General features: G+C 37.4%; 1 protein-coding gene across 1 annotated transcript; it reads left to right on the top strand.

The window, feature by feature from the left end:
* Positions 1-1,303: 1,303 nt before the first annotated feature.
* fbp2.L (fructose-bisphosphatase 2 L homeolog) lies at positions 1,304-24,704 on the top strand. Its single transcript, NM_001174023.1, is given in 7 exon segments — positions 1,304-1,538; positions 5,377-5,539; positions 10,913-11,005; positions 12,948-13,088; positions 14,873-15,010; positions 18,405-18,524; positions 23,445-24,704. Coding segments are annotated over 7 exon segments (1,020 nt in total). The 5' UTR covers positions 1,304-1,368; the 3' UTR covers positions 23,640-24,704.
* The last annotated feature ends 1,011 nt before the right edge of the window (positions 24,705-25,715 follow it).

Raw genomic sequence — 25,715 nt, 5'->3', positions numbered from 1 at the left:
GCAGCCTCACTATATCTTTATTAGTACGGTATTTGCATAAAGTGTTGCCACCTTTTACCAGGAGACTATTTGGCCAGCAGGTGTGCTAAATTATGGTGCCTGATTATCATGCTGTGTAAAACGTGGACTGAAACATTACAAGTGAGGTTGCCCAAAGCAACCACTCAGCAATTAGATTTCAACAGTTAGAAAGGAAAAGCAAATATTTGATTTATCGCTATGAGCAACATCACCAGTAATATTTCACTCTACTTTTTACACAGTATGATTAAAAATCCCCATCATAAGTGAAGCTGATGACATCAGGGGTGGCATGCAGGAATTGGCTGGATTTTCAATCAAGCCGCAGTTTATCTGGATTCAGACCTCTGAAATCCATGACAGGCAAACTGGAATGTCTGGTTTAGACAGGACAGGTGGCAACCGTATCTGCATATGTTTAAGATATATTGTGCATTAAGCTACTAAAAATTCCCTCACCTATAAACAAAACAGGTATTGTTTGTGCATATATTGCAATATATTTAAGCTGGTTTTAAATCAAAGTCATCCCATATCTGGCCAGTCCTACACTCACTTTCATCTGATTCATTAAGAATTCTATTGCTTCATTATACATTTTCACAGGGACTAAGTTTTACCTGCAACTTACTTGCTGCTTTCAAAGTAAAACTCCCAAATGGTTTCCCGTTTATTGGCCACCACCTGGCCGGTATTTTACTGGCCGGGCCGGTAAAAATGATGCTTGATCCCAATGTTATTAATAGGAAAAAACAGCAAGAAAATAGGAAGGCCGGTATTTTTTTCCCAGAATAGCTGGCAACCCTAACCACTGGGCTCACCTGACTATATCTAGAAAGGGTGGGAACTACAAGAAGGAGGCAGCACTGTTCCTGTACAAACTATAGGAATAAAGGGAAATTAGTGCTCACCAATTAGTCAGGGATTTTTGTCTTTGTACAAATTTTGTGGTCATGGCATCCCAAACTCATTGTTTAAAATGTAATTGGTGAGCACAAGCTTCTTTTTTTTTAATAGATAGAGGGTAACCCCCACTTAAAAAACAGAATATATTATCCCTTGAAGTCCTGTGCATAAGGTCACTGAGCAAGAGTATATTCCTTCTGCAGCAATAAAATAGTTCCCAGCTTCTCAGCCACAGAGGAGGCATTTATACTATGCACACATGGCACATCACATCAATTGCCTGAATTCATTGGCCTTGTATTTCAGTCTTCTTGGTCACATGGGCTGGGTAACATTTCCATCAAGTATCCTGGCTACTTTGCATTCAGAAGTCTGCAGACAGGGGAAGCAGCTGCAAGTAAATTCGTTCTTCAGAGAAAAAGGAATATTTTTTTCGGCAAAATGTCAGATCGAAGCCCCTTTGAAACGGACATGTTAACCCTTACCCGCTATGTCATGGAAAGGGGAAGGCAAGCTAAAGGCACCGGGGAACTGACACAACTTCTGAACTCCATTCTGACTGCTATAAAAGCCATCTCCTCTGCTGTAAGGAAGGCAGGCATTGCACATATGTAAGTACTTATTTAATTTCAAGTATTCGTTTTCTTTTTAAACTGAATATTGGGTGTCCAAAAATGAACATATTTTTTGGGAGTACTAGCATGAAACTGCTGTGCACTCCCTTTAAAGTAAAGATAATGGTGGCAAGGCATGATAATGAAGTGAAATATATTCTCTGTTTATGTACGACAGCAAGACAAATGGTAACTAAGTATTGGAAACATGGATGCACTGATACAAGATTCACCCAAATCCTGGCCCTTGCAATAAACACATACAAAGATGAGGTATTTCTTAAAGGGGCTGTTCACCTTTAAATTAACTTTTAGTATGGAGAGAGTGATATTCTGAGACAATTTGCAATTGGTTTTAATTCTTTATTATTTGTGGTTTTTGAGTTATTTACTCTTTATTCAGCAGCTCTCCAGTTTGCGATGTTGCCAATCTGGTGCTAGGGTCCAAATTACCCTAGCAAACCTACTTCGATTTGAATAAGAGACTGGAATATGAAAAGGGGAAGGTCTAAATAGAAAGATGAGAAATGAAAAGTAGCAAGAACAATAAATTTGTAGCTTTACATAGCATTTGTTCTTAAGATGGGGTCATTGGCACCTATTTCAAAGCAAGAAGAAGAAGGTAAATAATTCAAAAACTATAAAAAATAAACAATGAAGACCAATTGAAAAGTGGACATTCTTTAACATTCTAAAAGTTAATTTAAAGGTGAACCACCCCTTTAAGCGACTTTAAAATTAGACAGACACTTCTAGAACAAAAGAATACCCATAACTGTAGAAGGAATTCCTTATCTTTCACAACCTACACTTATTTTTCCAAGCTCTACTCTGGCTCTACTCTGGTACAGGTTTCTGTTATCCAGAAACCTGGTATCCAGAAAGTTCAATATTATGGAAAGGTCCTCTTCTATAGACTCTCTTTTTTGCAAATAATCCAAATATTTAAAAATTATTTCCTTTTTCTCTGTAATAATAAAACAGTAGCTTGTATTTGATCCCAACGAAGATACAATTAATCCTTATTGGAAGCAAAACCAGCCTATTGGGTTTATTTAATGTTTACATGATTTTCTAGTAGACTTAAGGTATGAAAATTCAAATGATGGAAATATCCATTATCTGTAAAACCGCAGGTTCCGAGCATTCTGGATAAAATGTAGAACTACATACCTACATACCTCAAGCCGTCCTCAGGGAGTGAGGACGGCTTGAGTTAGGAGCCGAAACGTTGGCATAAACATCACTTAACCTTTTCACTTGATAAAAGACCTAGAGTGCGGTCATTTTTGTATTTATCATATATCTTGCACCTAGGCATTTGGACATATACAAGAAGTGCTCCAGGTAGATAACTTGTGTGTGTGTGTATATGTATATATATATATCAATGTGTCCGCACTCCAAACAATTTGTTGAGGTGCATGGTCGGTTAAGTATGCATATGGTTGGTAAGGACCAACACTCTCTGTATTCAATTAAAAACAAAAAAACTCACATACCACTTGTGTCCAACCTTTCAGACCACAATAGGACCTTCATCAAGGATAACAAATAGTGACTTGTGCAAATCTTAAATACCCATAACCATTGTGAAAAGGGATCCAAAACGAGATCAAACATTCAATTAATGCATGCCTCAGTGGTGTTAATTTGAATATGCAATTTACCAAACATATTGAAGTGCATTTCACTAGTTTATCCACTAGGTGTCTCACATAACAATTTTCACAAATGTGCACAACTCACTATTTGTTTTTCATGATAAAAGTTCTAATGTGGACATAAAAGGTTGGACACAAGTAGTGTGTTAAATAAAGAGTTTTTTGTTTCAAACTGGATGCAAGAGAATGATACCAACTATTTAAATATACTATATAAATATATATATATCAGCATAAAGAACACGGAGCAGTCATGGGAATGCAAAACTTTAATAGTGTAAGTCAACGTTTCGGTCTTGCACAGAGGACCTTTATCAGGACATCACCTATATTTTGGTAATATTTTATATATATATATATATATATATATATATATATATATATATATATATATATATATATATATATATATATATATATATATATATATATATATATATATAGTACAGCAGGTAGGAGCGCACACCTTAAGCCAATGTCCATAACCTGGGTGCTAGTCCATATAGAAATAGATACGAAAGCAGATAGTAGCAGCATTTCAAGGAATTTTATAGCCAGGCACAAGTTTGTCAAAAAAGCAGGTTTAATTGTCCAAATTCCTTAGAGTGCTGCCACTATCTGCTTATATATATATATATATATATATATATATATATATATATATATATATATATATAATGTCCATATAGGTGAACGCACTCTTACCAGATTCAATGAAAGTGGGTGCGTTGATCAAAGGATCAATGATACATTATGACAAATGGATCCGCACTCCAAGGTTTTTCGTGAAAAAAGTGTTGTGTTTTATTCACAAATGCATATCCAACGTTTCGGCCCCCATTGGGACCTTTCTCAAGGATAAATGGCATGTGTACAAACAAGTGCTTAAATCCCTTTTCAATTTGGCGTATGAGTATGACGTCATAGCTAGAAAAAAACCTCACAATTAGCAATCAAAGCATTTGAATGGAGATAAAAGTAATACATACAATTCACCACTAGGTGTCACTGTAGTGCCAGTAGTAGAAGTGCTCAAATGAAGGTGATACAAGTGTCCATATAAAAGTATCCATTCAAGGAAAAGTCCATTGAAAAAATCTGCAAGTTCATACAAATGTGTTACTTTGTTGCAGTATTGACAGATATGAGAAAATAGATACACCACTTGCTTACAATATTAATGCATTGCATTTGAATGTTTATAATTAATAATATTTCATTCCAAATAAAATAGGCAGCTACTTAAAAGACACAAATGATTTCTTGAAAGTTGTAAGAAGCATTGATATACCTGCATCTGAACTTATTTTAGTGACAATGGATGTGCAGAGCCTGTACACATGCATACCGCATGAACAGGGAATTGAGTCTGTACAGAGATTAATTACTGGTAATGGGCACTACAAAGGGCCCCCATGTGAATTCATTTTGTCCCTATGCAGATTATTCTGTATAAAAATGACTAAGTTTGAGAAGCAGTTTTTCTTGCAACGCACTGGCACGGCTATGGGATCTAGGGTAGCCCCCGTGTACGCTAATGCATTTATGTACATGTATGAAAACGAGCATATCCTAAGCCATTCATTGTTCAGAAGGTATGGCGCTTTTTATAGGCGCTATATCGATGACGATATAGTAGGTGATTTGTGAATAAAACACAACACTTTTTTCACGAAAAACCTTGGAGTGCGGATCCATTTGTCATAATATATATATACTAGACATTAAGCCCGTCAAATTAACGGGCGCTAGAACATATGTAGTCAAACGTTTATAAAAACAGACGGACACAGGGACTGGACGAATTCGCCAGAGACGGTCCGTGGGGCACATGCGCAGTAGCGCAATCCCACGGACACAGGGACTGGACGCAGAGACACTTCAACTTTATTATATAGGATATATATATTCCTTTCTGTACTTGATCTGTGCTAGTGACAGCTGCATGATCTCTGGTCAGTTTACTGGTTTTGAATGCAGTACAAGACATTTCAGACATACAGTGATAGCCAACATGGAGGGGACATTAACAGATTGACAGATTACTTTAGAAAAGAACCAGTGAGTGAGTGTGTCTGTCTCAGAGCTGTTGTTCATGGAAGAAGAGGCTCATTTGTAATAGCATTGGTTATTTACCATTTATATTGTTATATATTTCCCCATAATTGTAGGTATGGCATTTCTGGAAGCGTGAATGTGACTGGGGATGAAGTGAAGAAACTGGACGTGTTATCTAATGATCTTGTAATTAACATGCTCAAATCATCCTATGGTACTTGTGCCTTGGTTTCTGAGGAGAACAAAGACGTTATTATCATACCAAAAGATTTACGGGTTAGTATGGAATTGGGGGAAATGTAATAAAAGTGGTTCAATGAAAACATTTGCACACTGCAAAAAACTTTTCCTTTTGTGCAAAAATCTTTCCTTGCGCACATATGTAATATAGAATTTGCAACCCGCGAAAGTATTTAGTGACCAACAAATCCTTGGCATGTATCACTTGTGGTGGTGACAAAGGGTCTACACTTAGGGGCACATTTACTAATGGTCGAATATCGAGGGTTAATTAACCTTCTATTCGACCGTCGAAGTTAAATCCTTCGACTTCGAATATCGACGTCAAAAGGATTTAGCGCAATTCGTTCGATCGAAGGAATAATCAATGGGGACCTTCCACATAGGCTAACATTGATGCTCGGTAGATTTTAGGTGGAGAAGTAGGTGGTCGAAGTTTTTTTTAAAGAGACAGTACTTCAACTATCAAAAAGTAGAATAGTTGAACGATTTTTAGTTCGAATCGTTCGATTCGAAGTCGTAGTCAAAGGTCGCAGTAGCCAATTCCATGATCGAAGTAGCCAAAAAAATACTTCAAAATTCGAAGTATTTTTTATTTTATTCCTTCACTCGAGCTAAGTAAATGTGCCCCTTTGTGTGGTGATTACAGTTAATATCCTTTGAGCACAAAAGAAAAGGGTCATTCATTCCAAACAATATTGCCCGATGTTTGTTTGCTTTGTCCTGTGCCTTTGGCGCTGGCTTCTGTTATAGGTATGCCAGGCAATACAGCCATAGTTAAGGATAGCAAGGAACCTTGTTGGAATGCAGATAGTTAGGAAAAAGAATCAGTCACAGTCTTTGGTATGACTGTTTTGACTCTGAAGGGCAAACTTCTGCAGCCAGGTATAGTGTAAGGAGTGTAGAATGACTTGATCTTTTTGTCACATAGTACTTTACTGGCATGCCTCTGTACTAAAGTGTATAATATTAGCAGTAAAAGGACTGAGTACACTTCATTATATAAGAATAGCACAGAATGTTTGCTTTTGCTTTACAGCAGCACTTCAATGATTTACTAGTCAGGTATTTGAACTTTGTTCTGATGTCCCAGCTGGTAAGAATTACTCCTGGAGTGCAAAACAACAAGCTGTTATCAGTTCCTTTAGGGCTCTTACAGACGAGCATTTGAAGCTGCGCTCCCCTGCGTTCCGTTTTTATGCGTTCAGCTGCAGGGGCGCGCAGGAGTAGACGCATTCAGTTTTTTTCAATGGGGCTGTACTCACACAGGCGCATGTAGGCAACCAAACGCAGGTTGAGACGCAACATGCTGCATTTTTCCTGCGTTCGGTGCCAAACGCTCGTCTGTAAGAGCCCTTAACACAGTGCTTATTTTGCTAATAGCTGCCTGGTTTCCTTCAAAAATGATTTTACTGATCAGTACAAAAAAACTGAGCTTCCTAAATCAATCTTCCTTGTGTGGTTACTAAAATGGGAATGACCTGGGCACTTTGCTGCTAAACTGTTAGAAACCTTTCTTTAAAGTTCTTATACAGTATATCAGGAGCTGAGGCAAGATTTATAGTAAGATAGTAATTGGGGGTAGAGTAAAGCTAAATTCTGTCTGTTTTAGGACTGAGACACACACTCAGATTCAGGGAGATTTAGTCGCCTGGCTATAGTTTTTTAATTATTTGCCTTCTTCTTCCAGCTTTCAAATGGAGGTCACTGACCCCATCTAAAAAACAAATGCTCTGTAAGGTAACACATTTACAGTTATTGCTTTTTATTACTCATCTTTATAGTCAGGCCCTCCCCATTCGTATTCCAGGCTCTTATTATTATCAATGAATGGTTGCTATGGTAATTCGGATGATAGCAACCAGATTGCCGAGTAAAAAGCTAAATAACTCAAAAACCACAAATGGTGAAAAATTAAACCCAATTGCAAATTGTCTTAGAATATCACTCTCTACCTCATTAAAGTTAATTTAAAGGTGAACAACCCTTTAACAACATTTTGACAACTTAAACAGTGTTTTAATGACTTCCACTTAGACTTACACAGTAAACACAGAGGTCAGAAATAAATGTCTCTTTGTCATATAGTTTTCAACATCCCCAAGGGTTCTATCCACAAATCATTTACTCTTTCTTTTGTGTGGCTTCTACACATTAACAAAAGTGATTTCTGTAAATGTGGAAAACAACAAACTGTCAGTTAGATCCTGTAGTATGACCTTCATCTTGTAATTCAGACACGAAATGCTGGGGAAAAATAAAAAGTTATCATTTATGTACAACAAAGCACATTAATAGGAAAAAAATTCTCTCCTTAACAGTGATGAGATTCAGAGAATAAAAATCAGCAGTAACCAGAAGGTACTGCCCTGATTACCTCTCCAGCAGCAGGCTAAGATTCTGTAACTGATAAACACTGACAGCCATATTAGTCCCTTTTCATACAGTTTAAAGATGGCTGCTTTACTATTTGATAAAACTTTTTTCATTTGGACTAGTAATTTATTTTTCCAGAGAGGTATTCAGGGGACTCATTCTCTTTGTTATATCAGGCTTCATTTCACAGCGACAATGTAATTTTTTAGACAAAATTCACAGTTTTTTCTAATTACAATGGACACATGGCCCATCTAGTATATCATGGCCATAGGTTTAAATTATTTCACAATAGCTATTTTGGCAGCAGGGAAAGTGTGTTAAATAAGTTTCTCTTATTAATTAAGCAGTGCAGTCTCTTTTTCAGGTTTATCTGAGTAAAAGAGAAAATAGTTGTATAAATATGAAACTAAAATTGCTGCATAGCTCCACTAAATGTGTAACACTGCTTCCGCTTGGCATAAAAACAGTCCCTACTGAAATTTAATTTGTGAAAGCTAGATGGGGTTTCTTATATAGATATATTCAGTGAGCTATGAGAAGTAGAATCCCAAAATTGGTAAGTGGCTAGGAAATTAATTCCTGGAGTATGGATACTCCGCACAAATGGTGTCAAAATAGGCGGGTTGCTACTGTTCATTTTAGATCATGAGACACCTGCCTGATTTCTGCTTGTTCCTGGGCCCTGCTTATGTCATAGTTCTTGCCCTGTTCATAGGGATGCTGCTGCCACGAGGCAAGTTGAGACTCTTACCTCAGTCAACAGTGCTTCATGTGCTATCAGGGGAAACAAAAAGCCACTCATGGTAATTTTGAGAGTCACAATTTCAGTTTTTTAAATCCCAATTTTAGCTCAACTGGTACAGAAAGTACAATTATTCTCTTTGTACTAGTGATGCAGCTCTTGTTGAATTACTCTGAAGGTAAAGAAATGTGGGGAGCATCAGAAAGACCCCAACACACCAGGGCTCATTTATAAACAGTGGGCACATTTGCCTCTGGGCAGTAACCCATAGCAACCAATGGAAGGTTTGTTTTCATTGTTCAACCTGCAGGTGACTGAAAATAGCCAGTCACTGATTGTTTGCTATTGGAAACTGCACAGGTGCAAATTTGCCCACTATTTATAAATGAGCCAAACAGCTCTGAATTGCTAATGCTTGCTCTAAGCCATGTTTCTTTCTTGTTTCCTGCTGATTTCCTGGTACTGACACTCGATTGTATTTTGTCATTACCTGCCCTGCAGGGGCACTGCTCCACGTAAGCCATCTCAGGTGGCGGGACATTGAGAATAGCCCTCGCTGCCCTTACCTCGGGTGTTTATTGGACCCTGCATACCTTCCACTTGCACACCTCTGGGACACTGCTTATCTGCTGCCTACCCAGACCTAGGCCAGTTATTCTAGTTACTCCATCTGCACAGTCCCATGTGACTACTACTCCTTGCCATATCAGTAGACTTGATTTGGCACCATCTATCACCGTTATCCATTGTCTGATCTCCAGCCACTTATTCCTGATATTGCCCTTGACGGAATAGGCAGCCTATTTGTTCCTAGTACTGCATATTACTGTTGATACAGTCCTTGGCTTACAGGTCTCCACATGTCATCATCATTTCATCATCATTTATTTATATAGCGCTGTCAAGATACGCAGTGCTTTACTGCAGTTATAGCAAACAGGAAATAAATGGTGGATAACAGACAAGGATTACAGAGTACAATAGGGTTAGAACGACCTAGAGTTTACAAACTAAAGGTTAGGGTACAATTGAGACATTAGGATTATATAAACACTTTGTCATTTTTGATACAGCAATGATTAATTAAGGTACATAGAATAAGCCTCTTTAAACAGATGGGTCTTTAAGGAGCGCTTGAAGTTTGGAAAGAAGGAGAAAGTCTGACAGCTTGTGGCAGAGAGTTCCAGAGAAAAGCAGAAGCTTTTCCCCCACAGGAACAATCAGATCTGCATAATTACTAGAATTTACTAGAATCTGCCTACTGCTGTTGTAGAAACAAAAAACATTGCAGTTAATCTTATTTTTGTTTATTTTTTTAAATGCATCATTCTATTGTGGCTCTCTATAGCAGGAAATATAAAAAGCTAATTGATTGTGAAGGCCAGTGACTCCCTGAAACCCGAGAGCACTGTCTGATTTTTTTTTTTGAGTTTTTGTTTTGCTATTCATCCTTTTTTTCATTTTGGGTCCTTTCCTATTCTTTCTTCTGTCTGTCATTCAAACCATTAGACTAGTATCACATGGGACACAGAGATCTGCACCGTTTGTGAACAATCAATCACTAAACTGAAGGAACACAAACAAATGTCAATCAGTACCCACATCTATCCATCTACACAGCTGGCGACACTTTTCACCCACGTTCACTACCACATTTCTGAGTGATAAACGTCTGAGCTGTGGGTGCAATGTAAGGGTCCTCATGATTACAGTCCTAGTCAATGGAGGGACAATGTCCAAGTTGGAAATCATACAGGCAGCAATAACACTGAGGTACCTCAGAGAAGAATGTTAGCAGCCTACTATAAATCCTTCCTTAAGGTGGCCATAGAATTAACAATTACAGTTAAGATGATTTGTTTTCAATACAGACGTGTAGAGCTGAATCGTCAGATACACAGGTAGAAACAATAGAATTCTACCTGTATCTGACGATTCAGCACTAACTGACTAAGGTTAGGGTGCCTTCAAAGGCACCCAATCAAAATTTTCAGGCTGGCCCAATCGACAAGCCGACTAATATTTGCAAAAGACTTGGATATCGGTCGGCTTGTCGATTGGGCCAGCCTGAAAATTTTGATTGGGTGCCTTTGAAGGCACCCTAACCTTAGTCAGTTAGTGCTTGTATCCCGCCATACACACACCGAATATCGTACAAAATTTATTTTGTACCATATTACCGGTGCGTCTATGGCCACTAAAGGCCTTGGCAAAAATGAAAGTTTATGAAGTTAATGTAAATTGGATGGAAATTCAGGCATATATGAACATAAACTCTTTTCTTGCAGGGTAAATACATTGTCTGTTTTGATCCCCTTGATGGTTCTTCTAACATAGACTGCTTAGCATCTATTGGAACAATATTTGCCATATACAGGAAGGTAAGAAGTTGCTGTTTTTGCTCATTGTTATTTTCATATTCATGCTTTCTGGATTAAGAATCTGAATTAGCTATAATAGTTATAGTACAGGTGTGGGATTCCTTATCCGGAAACCTGTTATGCATAAACCTCCATGTAATGGGAAGGCCATCTGCTGTTGAGTCTGCCTTGTAATATGTTAAGAAGGAAATAAAAAATAGTTCAAATGTATAGATAAGGTAGGTATTTGTTTAAGCTGAACTTGTATTGGTGTTTCTTTCTGTGAAGGAATGCAGTTTTGCACTTGGAAACTTTGAAGTTCCAAGAACTGTCACTGCAGGGACAAGCATGTCATGTCAATATATCAAAGAAAGTTATAATCCGAATGCAAAGAATTCAGGCACAACCTTTATTCTGAGGGGCTGCTCACTACAAGGGACTTAACGCACATATTTGTTATTGGCATATTGAAACCTATAGCCTTACATTTACAATTAAGTAAGTAACAAAATCATATTAAAACCAAAGGCACCAAATCTTAAAAGGTAGAGATTATTTATGTTTTAAATAGCAGTAGCTGTGTATCCCTAGTTACCCACAGATTTACTGTCCAAGTAGGATTTTATAAGACACTGTTACTATCAATTATTTTGTTTTACTTGATTACATTTATCTTGTGGGGGTGCAGAGAGGAGGCAGGAGCAGGCTATGTGCTGAGTACAAGGGCAAGGAAGCATTAATTAGGCTTTAGGGTATGAAGAATGAAGAAGGCATCAAGATGTGAGGTGTACAGGTAAAAGGACACAGACTGTGGGTACCTGTGCCACTTGGCAGGCATTGCTGCCAATGCTATTAATAGAATAAACAAGATAATACGTATGTGATAATTTTCACAGATGCGTATGTAAAAACAGGAATGCGTATGTAACAACAGGAACAAGCTCTGGGGTGTGGAAAATGAATTAGGTATCAGGCTGTAGGATCTAGAGGGGGGAACAGGCTGAAAAATAAGAAGGCATCAGACTGTGGATTGGGAATGATGAAAAAAGCACTAGCTGTGAAGGAATCAGGAAGCATCACCATTTGATGTGAATGGACGGGAAGCCACCGGGGTGTGTGGTTGAAAGGGAGAAAGAGGAAGCAGGCTATATAGTGGGAGAAGTAGACTTCTTGTCATATGCTTAATGCAACTACATTTTTGTGTAGATTATAGGAAGTTTTAGTTATCCTTCTCTGTGTTTTTTTAAAAAAAAAGAATACTTATTGTCAAATGCATAGCACTGTCCAAAGATTAAAAGTTTATAGGTCTCCGTTACTACAAGCAGGAGCAGCAGTAGAAAAGAAAATAGAAGTACAGAGCTCCCTATGCACACTATGACAACACGTGGGTTAGATTGTGGGAAAAATATGGCACACTATGCAGATCTTTTATATATTGCAATTTGCCTCTGTTGGCTAATTATGTCCTATTTGTTAACATGTTTCTTGGCATCTGAAATGTGGTGTGACATTGGGCAAATTAGCCTATTTTGAATAGCTTTATACAGTGTGTGTATGTGTGTATATATCTATATATATATATATAGATAGATAGATAGATAGATATAGATATATATAGATATATATAGATATATATATTACACAATGTGTCTCTGTCTGAGGTTGAGGAATAGCATGTCTTAAATAGCAACAGGTTAGTTGTGATGTTTGGTATCATATCTCATTTTGGCCTACAACTTGCAGAAAGTCATTTCTGAAATGCTATTGTTCATATAGCAAGTGCATCTATTTTTACAGCTAAGATTGTGGTCCTTGGTGGAATTTTACTCTCACTTTTTATAACTGCAATATATTGACAATAAAGTTCAATGCATCGCCCATCGTGACGAGTACCATTGCCACTGAGCTATAAAATGTCCAATAAAACTCTATCCCTACAATTTTGTCTTGTACTTTTCTATAGACAACAGATACAGAGCCCTGTGAAAAAGATGCCCTTCAGCCAGGACGGAACATTGTAGCGGCAGGCTATGCCCTGTATGGAAGTGCAACCCTTGTGGCGCTCTCTACAGGCCAAGGTGTGGATTGCTTCATGCTGGATCCTGTAAGTGTGGAGCTATTTATTTTTAAGTTGGGATGTTTCATACAGCCCTATTCAATAATATAGTATATTTCTCAAATAGATCATATTCCTGTATATATAGTTTATTTACAAGAAAAAAAAAATGAGAGAAACTCCGCAGGGAGAAAAACATGGGTGGGGTTGTAGCAACAGGTGCAAAGTACCTCCAGGCCTAGAAACTCATATTAACAAATTCAATGTTTGCTTTCAAACAACAGACCAGTGCAACTGATCTAGATTCTATGGGTGACTCGACTTGGAATAAACTTTACACCTGCAACTACATTTCCTCCAAAAATGTTCCATTAATTTCTTGTTCAAAAACAAATCTTTGCAGGGTGCTCAGGAAATAATGTATGCACACATAATTTAGCACTTCCATTGACCTACCATTGCATACCAATTTCATATATGCACACACACACACACACACACACACACACACACACATATGTGCTAAAATATATGAAAGGATTACCATAATCCACCTCCACAATCCCAGACAAGATTCCCAACTGTATACTTCTTCCACTGCAGCTCCCACTATAGCCCCTGACAATGTCTGTATATATAAATGATTATTATAGTGATGGCTGAATTAAACTACTGTAGATAAAAAATGCCTTATATAGAGTGCAAGGTCACTGAATCTCCTTATTACATCACCCTGTGTCTAATGGGTAAATAATTGTCAGATATCAGTTAGGGAGTGGCTAGTGATGTTTATTTTTGAGAAATACATTTCATAGTTCATGGTGACATCAGATACTAAAGGTCAAATACTAAAAGTTCCAGAGTACCCATCTGACAGAAAGTGTGCTGGTAGAAATGAAACTGCTTACAGGCTGTGTTTATTGATGAACGAATCTGTCCTGCTTCTCAAAACTTTTTTGCCGCAAATAGCTTGTTGTGCAGGAAAAAGTCTATTGGGGGAATGTAATAAAAGTCGCAAAGAGCAAAACAATTAACACCAATAAGAATAAAAAGTCTCATTTCGCAATGTAATACTCTTCCTAAAACTGTTATTACATTGCAAAGTTTAATTGGGCATTTCCCACTTTTAAGAAGTGCTTGAAGGTGTCGTAATCTTTTGGAGCAAACATAACGAGTTTCTCAGTAAGAAGTTTTATGGGGCTTTTCGCTCATTATAATGCGACACACATGCCCTACATTGTTAGAGAACCTCCTATTTACTTTGCTACAACTGCTTTTTCAATAGAAAAGACGTTTTCTATGTTGGCAATTTCTTAAAAACATGTCTGTGATTTCTGACATTACCTCTAGTTGACTAGTAATGGTATCTACTAATACACTTTGTAACTACTGTATGTTGCTGTTTGAGCAAAAACTACCATCTATAGTTTATATATTACTACTAACTTACAAACACAGGCATAATTAATAATACATCTGAACAGATAATATGTGGGTACTTTGTATCTCACATTAAAATGAACAAACCATATATTTATGTGTATGTCCTTACACAGTGGGACTGCTCAGATCCCTTGGTTCATGTGGAAGGAGAGGGGACGGATAAAATGATGTATGCATTTGCTGTGCATCTTTTCATTTTGTTGCGCAAAGTAAAACAAGCCTCAGGTTGAATTATTGACGTAGTTTCGAGAGTATTTTCGTTGCTGTTGGAACGCGTTTGTGGAGACTCTGTACATGGTGACATTTTTTGCCCATCACTTGTTGTGTTTTAATTCAATACATGTGGTGTACTGTAGTTCTTCCAAATACACATAATTATATTGTTCTAGGCACTTGGAGAATTTGTTTTGGTTGACAAAAATGTGAGAATTAAGAAGAAAGGCAAGATTTACAGTCTTAATGAAGGCTATGCAAAATATTTTGATCCAGCAATAACAGAATACCTACATAATAAGAAATTCCCCCAGGTAAGTAAAATATGCATGCTTCAGATCCAAACTGAAAAAAAAACTATATTATTCTATTTTCTATTGTAGGTGTTCAGGTAGGGTTGCAGTTTATAATAATTCTGTGTTAGCCATAGTGTCATTTATACTTAAAAGAATTGTCTGCAATTTGGATGTGCCAAAATAATTCAGGATGTCAGGTGGAGAATAACATTATTGTGCTCTTGTTCTGTCTTTTTAAGCAGCCATTCTCCTATTTCATTACCGTAGTTTCTATTTTCATTAGTTTGTGATAGCCTGAATGTACTATAATATATTAACAAGCTGCTGCAGCTAGAGGACTTTAATAAAAGGAAGTGCTCCGTCATTACACTAGACTCCAGCCAGACATACACATGGGAATGTTGTATGATGAGTCAGAAAGGGAATCCTGGGCATCTTGCCAGCAAATCACTTACTTTTTGATACACAAAGTGAAACTGTAAGTAACATGAACCCTTTCGTTTCACTTATAGCCGAAAACGAAAGCTTGACTTGGCAAAAATATTGTCCTCATACTACCTCTTCAAGTGCGGAAGTACGATTCAATTTAATAGGCTTATAATTGTGTTGATGTTGTGCCAAACAGATTAGTAAAACGGAGAAGTGATGTTCTTAGATACACTTGATAACTAAGCTGAGTGCATTTAAAGTCACTACTATATGTGCACTGACACCAACTGGCACCACTACTGCAACATGTGCACTTACATAGGGTTTCTCATGGGATGAATCTGTGACCTCTGATCTGCTTAAGCAGTGATCCTCAGCCAGTGGCTCGTGAGCATGTTGCTAACCAACCCTTTGGATGTTGCTCCCAGTGGCTTCAAAGCAGGTGCTGATTTTTTAATTCCAGGTTTGGAGGCAAGTTTTTGTTGCATAAAAACAAAGTTTACTGCAACAAGAGCCAGTACGTATAGGGGTTACCAAATAGCCAATCACAGCCCATAATTGGCACCCCAGGATTTTTTTCATGCTTGTGTTGCTCTCCAACTTTTTAAATTTGAATGTGGCTCACAGGGTAAAAAAAAATGGGGATCCTGGCTCTAATGCATTCATTCTTAACCCCAGACTCAATTAGAACGTGCTTTTAATGCAGTAAAAACAAATCCCAGCAATGCACAATGCAATGTGCTCTGTTTGTGTTACTAAATAGCCTTATATGCCCATAACTGTAAATGCTTTGTCTATTTAAGGTATGTAGACAATCATTGAATCACTTTGGGGCAGGTTTATGAAAATGTAAATTTAGAGCATAATAAATAAAAACTCACCCAAGCTTCTATGCATTCCTACGGGATTGTTAGAACTGTGTTTATCAAATGTTAAATAAATCTCATAGGAATGATTGGTAAGTGGGTGTGTTTTTATTTATTAAGTTCTAAACTCACACATTTTGAGAAATCTGACCCTAAGGGGCACATTTACAAAGCTCGAGTGAAGGATTCGAATAAAAAAAACTTCGAATTTCGAAGTGTTTTTTTGGCTACTTCGACCATCGAATGGGCTACTTCGACCTTCGACTACTACTTCGACTTCGAATCGAACGATTCGAACTAAAAATCGTTTGACTATTCGACCATTCGATAATCGAAGTACTGTCTCTTTAAGAAAAACTTCGACCCCCTACTTCGGCAGCTAAAAGCTACCGAAGTCAATGTTAGCCTATGGGGAAGGTCCCCATAGGCTTGCCAGCATTTTTTTGATCGAAGGATATTCCTTCGATCGTTGTATTAAAATCCTTTGAATCGTTCGATCGAACGAATAATCCTTCGATCGTTCGATCGTAGGATTAGCGCTAAATCGTTCGACTTCGATATTCGAAGTCAAACGATTTTAGTTCCTAGTCGAATATCGAGGGTTAATTAACCCTCGATATTCGACCCTTAGTAAATCTGCCCCTAAGTGTTTCAATAATATTGCTGGTAAGACAAAATATTTATCCCCCCCATCAATTCAAAGGCGCTTCTGGAGATCATTCATAACTAGGGTTGCCACCTGGCCGGTAAAAATGATGGTTGTTCCCAATCTTATTAATAGGGAAAAAAGATAAATATATAGGAAGGCTGGTATTTTTTTCCAGAAAAGGTGGCAACCCTATTCATGACCCACAGTTTAGGAAATGTTGAATTTACCCTTATTAGAAAAGTATGACATTTTCTCAAATACAGCCTTCTGTTTTTAAAGTCTGCTGCAAAATCTGCCAGTAAAGTTTTTTTCGTACCAAACTGGAATGCAATGGCACTATGTATAAAGTCCAAAACAAACAACAAACCTCCTCTTTGTTGCAGCTCAGGTCCACTGTAAATATTAGCAGCAAGCTGTTCTAGTGACCAAGCCAGTTTGGCAAGTTTTTCACACGTTATTGGCCTTCAGTTAACTCTTTAAAGTACTGCCGACAGAATTAACATTCTCAGTGGGCGATCTGTTTTGTTACTGCTGCAAGTGATTTTGTTTAACAAACTGTTAAAAATCTGATACTACCAAATTGCAGGACTGAATTAAGATTTTTCATTTTGGCCTCTTGTGCTTTATAATGTAAGCAGAAAATAAATTTTTAAAAATATATATATTTTTTAACAAATTGGATCTAATTGTTACTGAAGTGTATATCGCTAGAGCTATAAAGGGATGTGGCTGTTTTTTCAGACAGTCAGGATGCTGCAAGTTGCATATATTTAGTAGGTGAAGTAAAAAGAAAATATAAATAATTATACATGCAAGTCCTAACTTTTTTGATGAATAAGTACAAAGGGAAAAATAAAAAGGGCATATTTGCCATTTAACAAGTATTATACAAAGGGCAGCTGTAACCCCTTCACAATCAGTATTGTTTTATTAAAGAAATGTGGATTCTGCAAGCAATAAGTCAAATTATAAACTCATACTGGAACCATATACCAACTAGAAGGTATGCAATTCTGTGGGTGCCCGATAATAGGGATGGACGAATTTTTTCGCCTTGTTTTGCCGAAAAAATGACACCCATATTTTTGACGCCCATAGACTTTAATGGGCGTCGGTGACATTTCGCTGGTGGCGAATTTTTGGCAAAACGAAAAGGGTCAAATTCGACCATCCCTACCCGGTAACAGCAGCCAGACAGAACATTAGTATGTCTTTGACAAGAACAAGGTGCAGACTTATAAGGGGGCTAAATGTGGCAGCAAGCAGAAACCATGCTCGTTGCTCATGGGTATAAGGACATGCAGCTATCACACTAGCACCCATTATCGTTAATTCTGCACTGCTGTACCTACTAACTTTATTTAGACCCAATTGTATATTTGAATTGATTGCAGATAGTGTATTTGTAAAATCACAAAGCCGTAATTACAGTATTTTCCTTTACTATGTATTTTTTGTGACATTTCAGGATGGAAGTTCCCCATACAGTTCAAGATATGTGGGTTCCATGGTTGCTGATGTCCATAGAACCCTGGTGTATGGTGGAATTTTTATGTATCCAGCCAATGAGAAGAGTCCTAAAGGAAAGGTAACATCATAAAAGCACAATACGATTAGTCCTTTGGTTTCACATAAACCAATTCAGTGCCCTTGTAACTGTGCACCCACCCACTTAAAGGTTTTCGATTTCACTCATTTAAAGTTGTCGCTCACCTTTAAATTAACTTTTAGTATGACATTGATATTCTGAGACAATTTGCAATGGGTTTTCTTTATTATGGTTTTTGAGCTATTTAGGTTTTTTGTTCAGCAGCTCTCCAATTTGGAATGTCATCTGGTTGCTAGGGTCTTATTTACCGTAGCAATCAACCCATGTTTTGAATGAGAGACTAGTATATGAATCGGAGAGATAGCTAAGATAAGAACAGAAAGATAAGAAATGAAAAGCAACAATAACAATAAAATTGTAGCTTCGCCGTGAAAACGGTTTTTGGCTGCTGGGGTCAGTGACCTTCATTTGAAAGCTGGAAAGGCGTAGAAGAGGAATGCAAAAAATTAAAAACTATAAAAAATAAAATCTGAATACCAATTGCAAAGTTGCTAGGGATAGGATATTATACACCATTCTAAAAGTTAACTTAGAGGTGAATCATCCCTTTAAAGTTATTGAATACAAATTCTGAGAGTTGGTTGCATGACTGTATTCAGATGCTTGAGCCATGCATCCAACTTGCAGTTTGTGTATTCAACATGAATCCTACTTTAGAAGGTAGGATGGTAACCCTAACCACTCACACACAGCACTTGAAGATGTATTGTGTATCCCACACAATATCAGCAGCATGGAGGCTTTTCTGCAGGTTTACAGTACAACAGTGCTGCACTATCATTTTACAGCAAGATTCCACTTCTGGCACACAGCTTCAGCTGCAATGGCTACACAGTACTAGGTATATTGTAAACACTGTATGGTGCAGAGAGCAGAAAGGGACAGCTTCAGGCATTTCTGCATTTGCAGCATAATGGTACACATCCCCAAAGTCTTTCCTAGGTTAATACATAAATTAGTAATGCACTCGGGGACAAATGAACAAACCCTGTGGTCTGCACATGATCACAAGCCAGGCACACTGTTATTTTGCCTACTCGTTATTTGTAGCTTTAACATTGCATGGCAAACAGCTGACAGGATGATAAGCTAGAAATGTGGCAACCTTGACTTCTTTTACTGGAATAGAGAAGGAATAAAGAGAGACTTGTGGCAAAGTAAGATAAGTCATAGATGAAGTGGAACTTTAGCCGACATGCAAAGTGATTAACTGGCACATGCAGGGATTGTTGATAAAGTGCACTGAAAGGGAAAATGCAAGTGGGACTTTAAATGTGCACAGTAAGATGTCTGATAACCTAAATTGTACTGGTACTTAAATGGATGAACTGTAACTTGTTTTCCTAGTGGGTCTAAATAAAGATACAAGTGGCAGCTGAGCCCAGGAAGCACTATATACAGTATTTTCACATCTCATCCAACTAGGAGCAATAAACAAACAACAATGATACAATGGACAGTAATTTGCATTATTGCAGTTGTCAGTATAACTGTAAGGGTGGTGGCACACGTAGCGTTCCAGGGAGATTAGTCACCCAGTGACAAGTCTCCTCTTCTTCGGGCGACAAATCTCGACAAAATGCCTTCTCGCCAGCTAGGATGTGAATCATCGGCGGGATGGCACTCTGATCGCTTTGGTTTTCCAAAGTCGCTCGAAGTTTCCTCGTGAGGCAGAGGAGGAAGAATATCTTAACTGGTACCCCACAATAACTCCTTGAGTATTCAGGTCAACAGATACAGCTCACCCCAAACCTGCCAATTAAATGGCTTTCAGGCTTCCAAAAATTAAAAGTTCATTCCACCCTATTGGGTATAAGTGCTAATATACTAATATAAGAGGGCTCTCAGTCATTGGTATTAAGATACTAATAGAACTCCATTTGGCAGAGACTGAAGGGGTAGAGAAACACCTCATCTGTTACAACAAATTAGGCTGTACTTGTATACAGCATGTGAATAAAAACAATAAATTGAGGAGTACCTGAAAGGAAGAAGTAAGGCATTGGTTTAGATCAGTGATCCCCAACCAGTAGCTCGTGAGCAACATGTTGCTCCCCAACCCCTTGGATGTTGCTCCCAGTTGCCTCAAAGCAGGTGATTATTTTTGAATTCCTAGTTTGGAGGCAAGTTTTGGTTGCATAAAAACCAGATGTACTGCCAAACAGAGCCTCAATGTAGATTTACAATCCACATAGGGGCTACCAAATGGCCAATCCCAACACGTATTTGGCAGCCCAAGAACATTTTCATGCTAGTGTTGCTCCCCAAATCCTTTTATTTCTGAATGTTGCTCACGGGTTCAAAAGGTTGGGGATCCCTGGTTTAGATCAAGCCATTTTCAGTTTGCACACAAAAGCCCACAGACGATATAGTTTAAAGACCAACGCATATTTGACTTTTAACCAGTAGTGTGGCAGTTAACCTATCTTTAATAACTTATCACCGCTTCCCACTATAAGAAAAGGAAAATGAGAGTGTCACCAGCCAGCACAGCTTAGGAACGGTCACTGCGATGGTCAAAACAACAAACGTGCCATTGCCCCAGGTTACTTTGTCTGCAAACTTTACAGAAAAGATCAAAATGATTTCAGATAAAATATTTTACTTTGTTGGCATGGATGAAGGGAAATTGACTTAAACTCATTTCTAATGAAGAGAGTTGAAATGTAACGATACTTTGAAGTATGGAGTCCTAGTTAAATTAGCCTAATTGTAATTTTGGTAGTTCAGTGCCATCAGTGTTATCTCCAGCACCATATACATTCGAGAAATGGGTAATGGCATCACCATCATATTATACATTGAGGGTAGTGGGTGCTGTACGCCAAGTACATTTTATTGAGAAGCAGTGGAAACTGCAATTGGAAATCCTGTATTTTATATCATGAAAAAAAAGCAGTTGGCACTGGTCATGTGTGGTCTAAGATTTAGAACAGACCAAGGCAGAAAACCAAAGCCGAAAATAAAGTATGGTTTACAACAGTCCCTCTGGCATATCCAGGAATATCCAGATAGCTACTCCAGATTTGTCAATGTTAAATATGGAAATAGTTGATACTGGCAGCCCAAGCAGATTATATAGAAAGAAGCAGTGGATACTGGCACCCCTAGCATGTGATACAGTGAAAGACAGTGGATAGTAGCACCCCTAGTATGGAATACATTGGATATTGGCACCCCTAGCATGGGATACAGTGAAAGACAGTGGATAGTAGCACCCCTAGCATGGGATACATTGGATATTGGCACCCCTAGCATGTGATACAGTGAAAGACAGTGGATACTAGCACCCCTAGCATGGGATACAGTGTAAGACAGCTTGGCACCCCAAGCACATCCAGCAATTGGCAGTAGGCATTGGCACCCAAGCAAATTATCACAGCGCATTGCTGTCAGAATAAAATTAAGCTGCAATGCAGCAATTCAACATTTTTTTTTGTCAGGCAAAGCCTTATTGAAAATCCGCCTATGTTTGTTGGGGCTCATAACAGGAAAATGTTTTGAATTGATGAGAATTGATGAGTTGTAATAAATACCCTTGTCTCTTGGCTTGTGTGCACATTGTTCTGTACTCGTCTGTGTACAGCCGTCCCAACATGTTATTTATGACTCAGGAGCAGCATGTGACAGAAACTCTTGCTAGCAGTCAGAAGGTGGTGGTTTTGCTAAACAAAGCATCCTGTAACAATGATGTGTAATCACTTTGCAGACACATTTAGCAATCATATCCTGGCTCCTGTAAAATAATTAAATTAATGTGTTTATTGGTGATACAAGACAGAGAAGAACTATAAAACCATGGTGACATTCAGACATGTTTAAAAATAATTCTGCAGATAATTTAATTGTTTTTATATGCATTATGTAGAAATGCCCAATTATCAAATGTGCTTAGTATTAAAAATGTGGTATGGGGGCCAATGTCAGGGGTGGAGCCAGGAACCCAGGTACATTTTGGTACTGGGCCTCTGCTGAGCAGTTGTCCAGGCTCAGCCCATCAGGCTTGTTCCATTCCTGTGTGATGCCTTCCTTGCAGGCCACCCTTCTTCCTCAGTTTATTATTACCTTACTCTCTTGAAGACTATTCGCTATAGCACCTTATATCCCTTTTGGTGTGCTAAATATTAGGTACCCACTAGTGATTATAATCACTTACCCAATACCCCAGGCTGGTTCTTCTGGTTAATGAAAACATCAGCAGCTCAGGGTATTTTCTGTAGGAGTGATCATCTTCTTCAACTTCTTATTTTAACCCCTAAAATTAGACATTTTCCCCAAAAAAAAACACCCTTTTTTGTGTTTTTTTTAATTTTTTTTATAAAAAACACTTTTTTTTAAATAAAAAAGTTTTCTTGTTTTTTATAAAAGAAACACTTTTTTTTATTAAAAAAAAAACAAAAAACTTTTTTTTGTTGTTTATGAAAAACACCAATTAGTCAACTCTTCAGATTTTAGTATTTTTTTGTGCACATAAAGGTAACTATAGCAATAAACATTGATTAACATGGAAAAGCTGCTAAGCTTAGTTTGTTAGCGCTAGTTCTTGACAAAATAGCAAGCCGCTTGCTGACTCTTATACTGACCTATGAACTGTTTTCACAAGATTTAGTTTGAAATGTAACCCACAGCTTCAGAAATCTTCAGGGAAGCCACTCATACATGCTTGGTTTGCTCTGCTCATAGAAACATACACCTTATCAGCAAGCGTTTCACCCTTCTTAACCTTTTTTTTTTTTACTGGAGCTGAAAACAATTCTGAGTATAGGGAAGTGTGTCACTAGCAAAACCATCAAATAAATAGTACATATATAGTTTATACATATATTTTTTTAATCCCTAAAGTAATATCTGGCTCTCTACAAACATAAAATAATGTTTCTTGCTTTGTGCCCTTTGCAGCTCCGACTTCTATACGAGTGCAATCCAATGTCTTTCATCATAGAGCAGGCTGGAGGGATGGCAACCACAGGAACCCAACCAGTGCTAGATGTACAACCTGAGACCATCCATCAGAGGGTGCCCCTGATTCTCGGCTCTCCAGATGATGTAGAGGAGTATTTGGCCTGTGTTAAGAAACACCAAAAAAGCAGCTAAATGTTGGCTCATAGTGCTTAGTTGGGTAGCTTTCATTAGTGTAGCTTTATTTTGTTGGCATCATCAGTCCATGAATATGATCTTTCTTTGTTTTCCCTGAACATTGATATGATTTTGCCACAGGAATGCCAGCTGTTTGCTTCTCTTGTAATGCGAGAAAAGTCCTCCCTACAGCAAGCTGAATGCATAAAATATGATACATTTGCTTGCTCTGTGATGCCAAATAAATCATCCAAACTTTATTAAAAATGTATATTTGAAAATAATACTTTGGCCTTAAACCGGGAATCTTTTAAAACTGTCTTTATTACACCTGATAACTGCAAAATAGATACCACATCGGCTTTTCAAAACATATATACAGGTATAGGATCTGGAAACCCGTTATACAGAAAGTTCTATATTATGGGAAGGCCATTTTCTATAGATTCCATTTTAAACAAATACGTCATTTAGAAAATGATTTCCCTTATCTATAATAATAATAAAACAGTAATTACCCTGTTATCATTTAGAAAATGTGTTTCCAATATGTATAGATCATTATTATATAAATATTTGATTGTATGTGATGGATGTATGCAGACGTACATGAACTTATTCATTTTTTGTTGTTAACGACAAACTGCTACAATAGATTCTATACCATGCTAAACTTATCCATGCACTTTTTTCAGAGCATACTAATTGGTCAGTCCAGACCTCTGGTAATTAGAAATAGACCAGAGTTTGCTCATTCTAATATGTAATCTGTGTCCTATAGATTCGATTTGATGTTTTAAAAAAAAAAAGTTTTGGTTGTAATTAATAAATTTAAATTAAAAGCTTTAGTAATTATACCTATTTTATTTAACACAGCAGTATAAAAGGAACTGTACATCCCATAACACTGAGTATACAAGAACACGATACGCCAGTCCAGAGAGTTTATTTACAGTTGCTACTTCAAACAATGAACTGTTTTATAAGATATCCTCTTTGCATGTCAGTATTAATGACCGCATTATACTCTGTTTTGAATATCTAACTGTATGAAGAAAGCAAGTAATAAACAAGACACAAGCTTTGTAGAGTCATAAGGTGCAATTCATCTAATGGAATTTCTACAGAGATATGTTTCAACCCAGGTTTTAAAAACTGTTTTAACCTACTTTAGCTTAATTGAAAATTGACTTTTTAAGATCTACTGGAAGAAAATAAATCAACCACAAAATTGAAAAACAGAAATGGAAAATTGAAAAACAAGAAATGTGAAAAAGTAAAAATATTAACTACAAAGTTCTGTTTTTAATAATAGTTCAGGAAACGTGTTTGTTTGGCTGATGGGGTACTGGGAGCTTTGAGGCTTCAGGTCAGGTTTGAGCTAAGTAGAGGTTGAACCTCTACTTAGAGAAAAATGTTACTAGTCAGGTTTGGAAAAACTTTCTTCTTTCCCCAATGTTAAATATGCGGAATATAGACACTTCTAACTGTATGTGTATACATAAAGGGTCATTTTACTGATTCCTTCTTTATATTATAGACTAAGGCTACAAACAATCTATTATAAAAGATGCAGGGGGTGTCCTGATTTCAAACTACTTGCATTTAAATTAAATACAATTAGGGGCACATTTACTAATGGTCGAATATTGAGGGTTAATTAACCCTCGATATTCGACCCTCGAAGTTAAATCCTTCGACTTTGAATATCGAAGTTGAAGGATTTATCGATATTCGTTCGATCGAACAATTAAATCCTTTTAAATCAAACAATTCGAAGGATTTTAATCCATCGATCGAACGATTTTCCTTCGATCAAAAAAAGCTAGGAAAGCCTATGGGGACCTTCCCCATAGGCTAACATTGATGCTCGGTAGCTGTTAAGTGGCGAAGTAGGTGGTCGTTTTTTTTTTTTTTAAAGAGACAGTACTTCGACTATCGAATGGTCAAATATTCAAACGTTTTTTAGTTCAAATAGTTCAATTCGAAGTCGTAGTCGAAGGTCATAGTAGCCAATTCGATGGGCGAAGTAGCCAAAAATTCGAAATTCAAAGTATTTTTTATTCTAACCCTTCACTCGAGTAAATGTGCCCC

Source organism: Xenopus laevis, chromosome 1L, assembly GCF_017654675.1.
Source record: "Xenopus laevis strain J_2021 chromosome 1L, Xenopus_laevis_v10.1, whole genome shotgun sequence".
NCBI classification, from domain to species: Eukaryota; Metazoa; Chordata; class Amphibia; order Anura; family Pipidae; genus Xenopus; species Xenopus laevis.
This window is presented reverse-complemented; position numbering and strand designations above follow the sequence as displayed.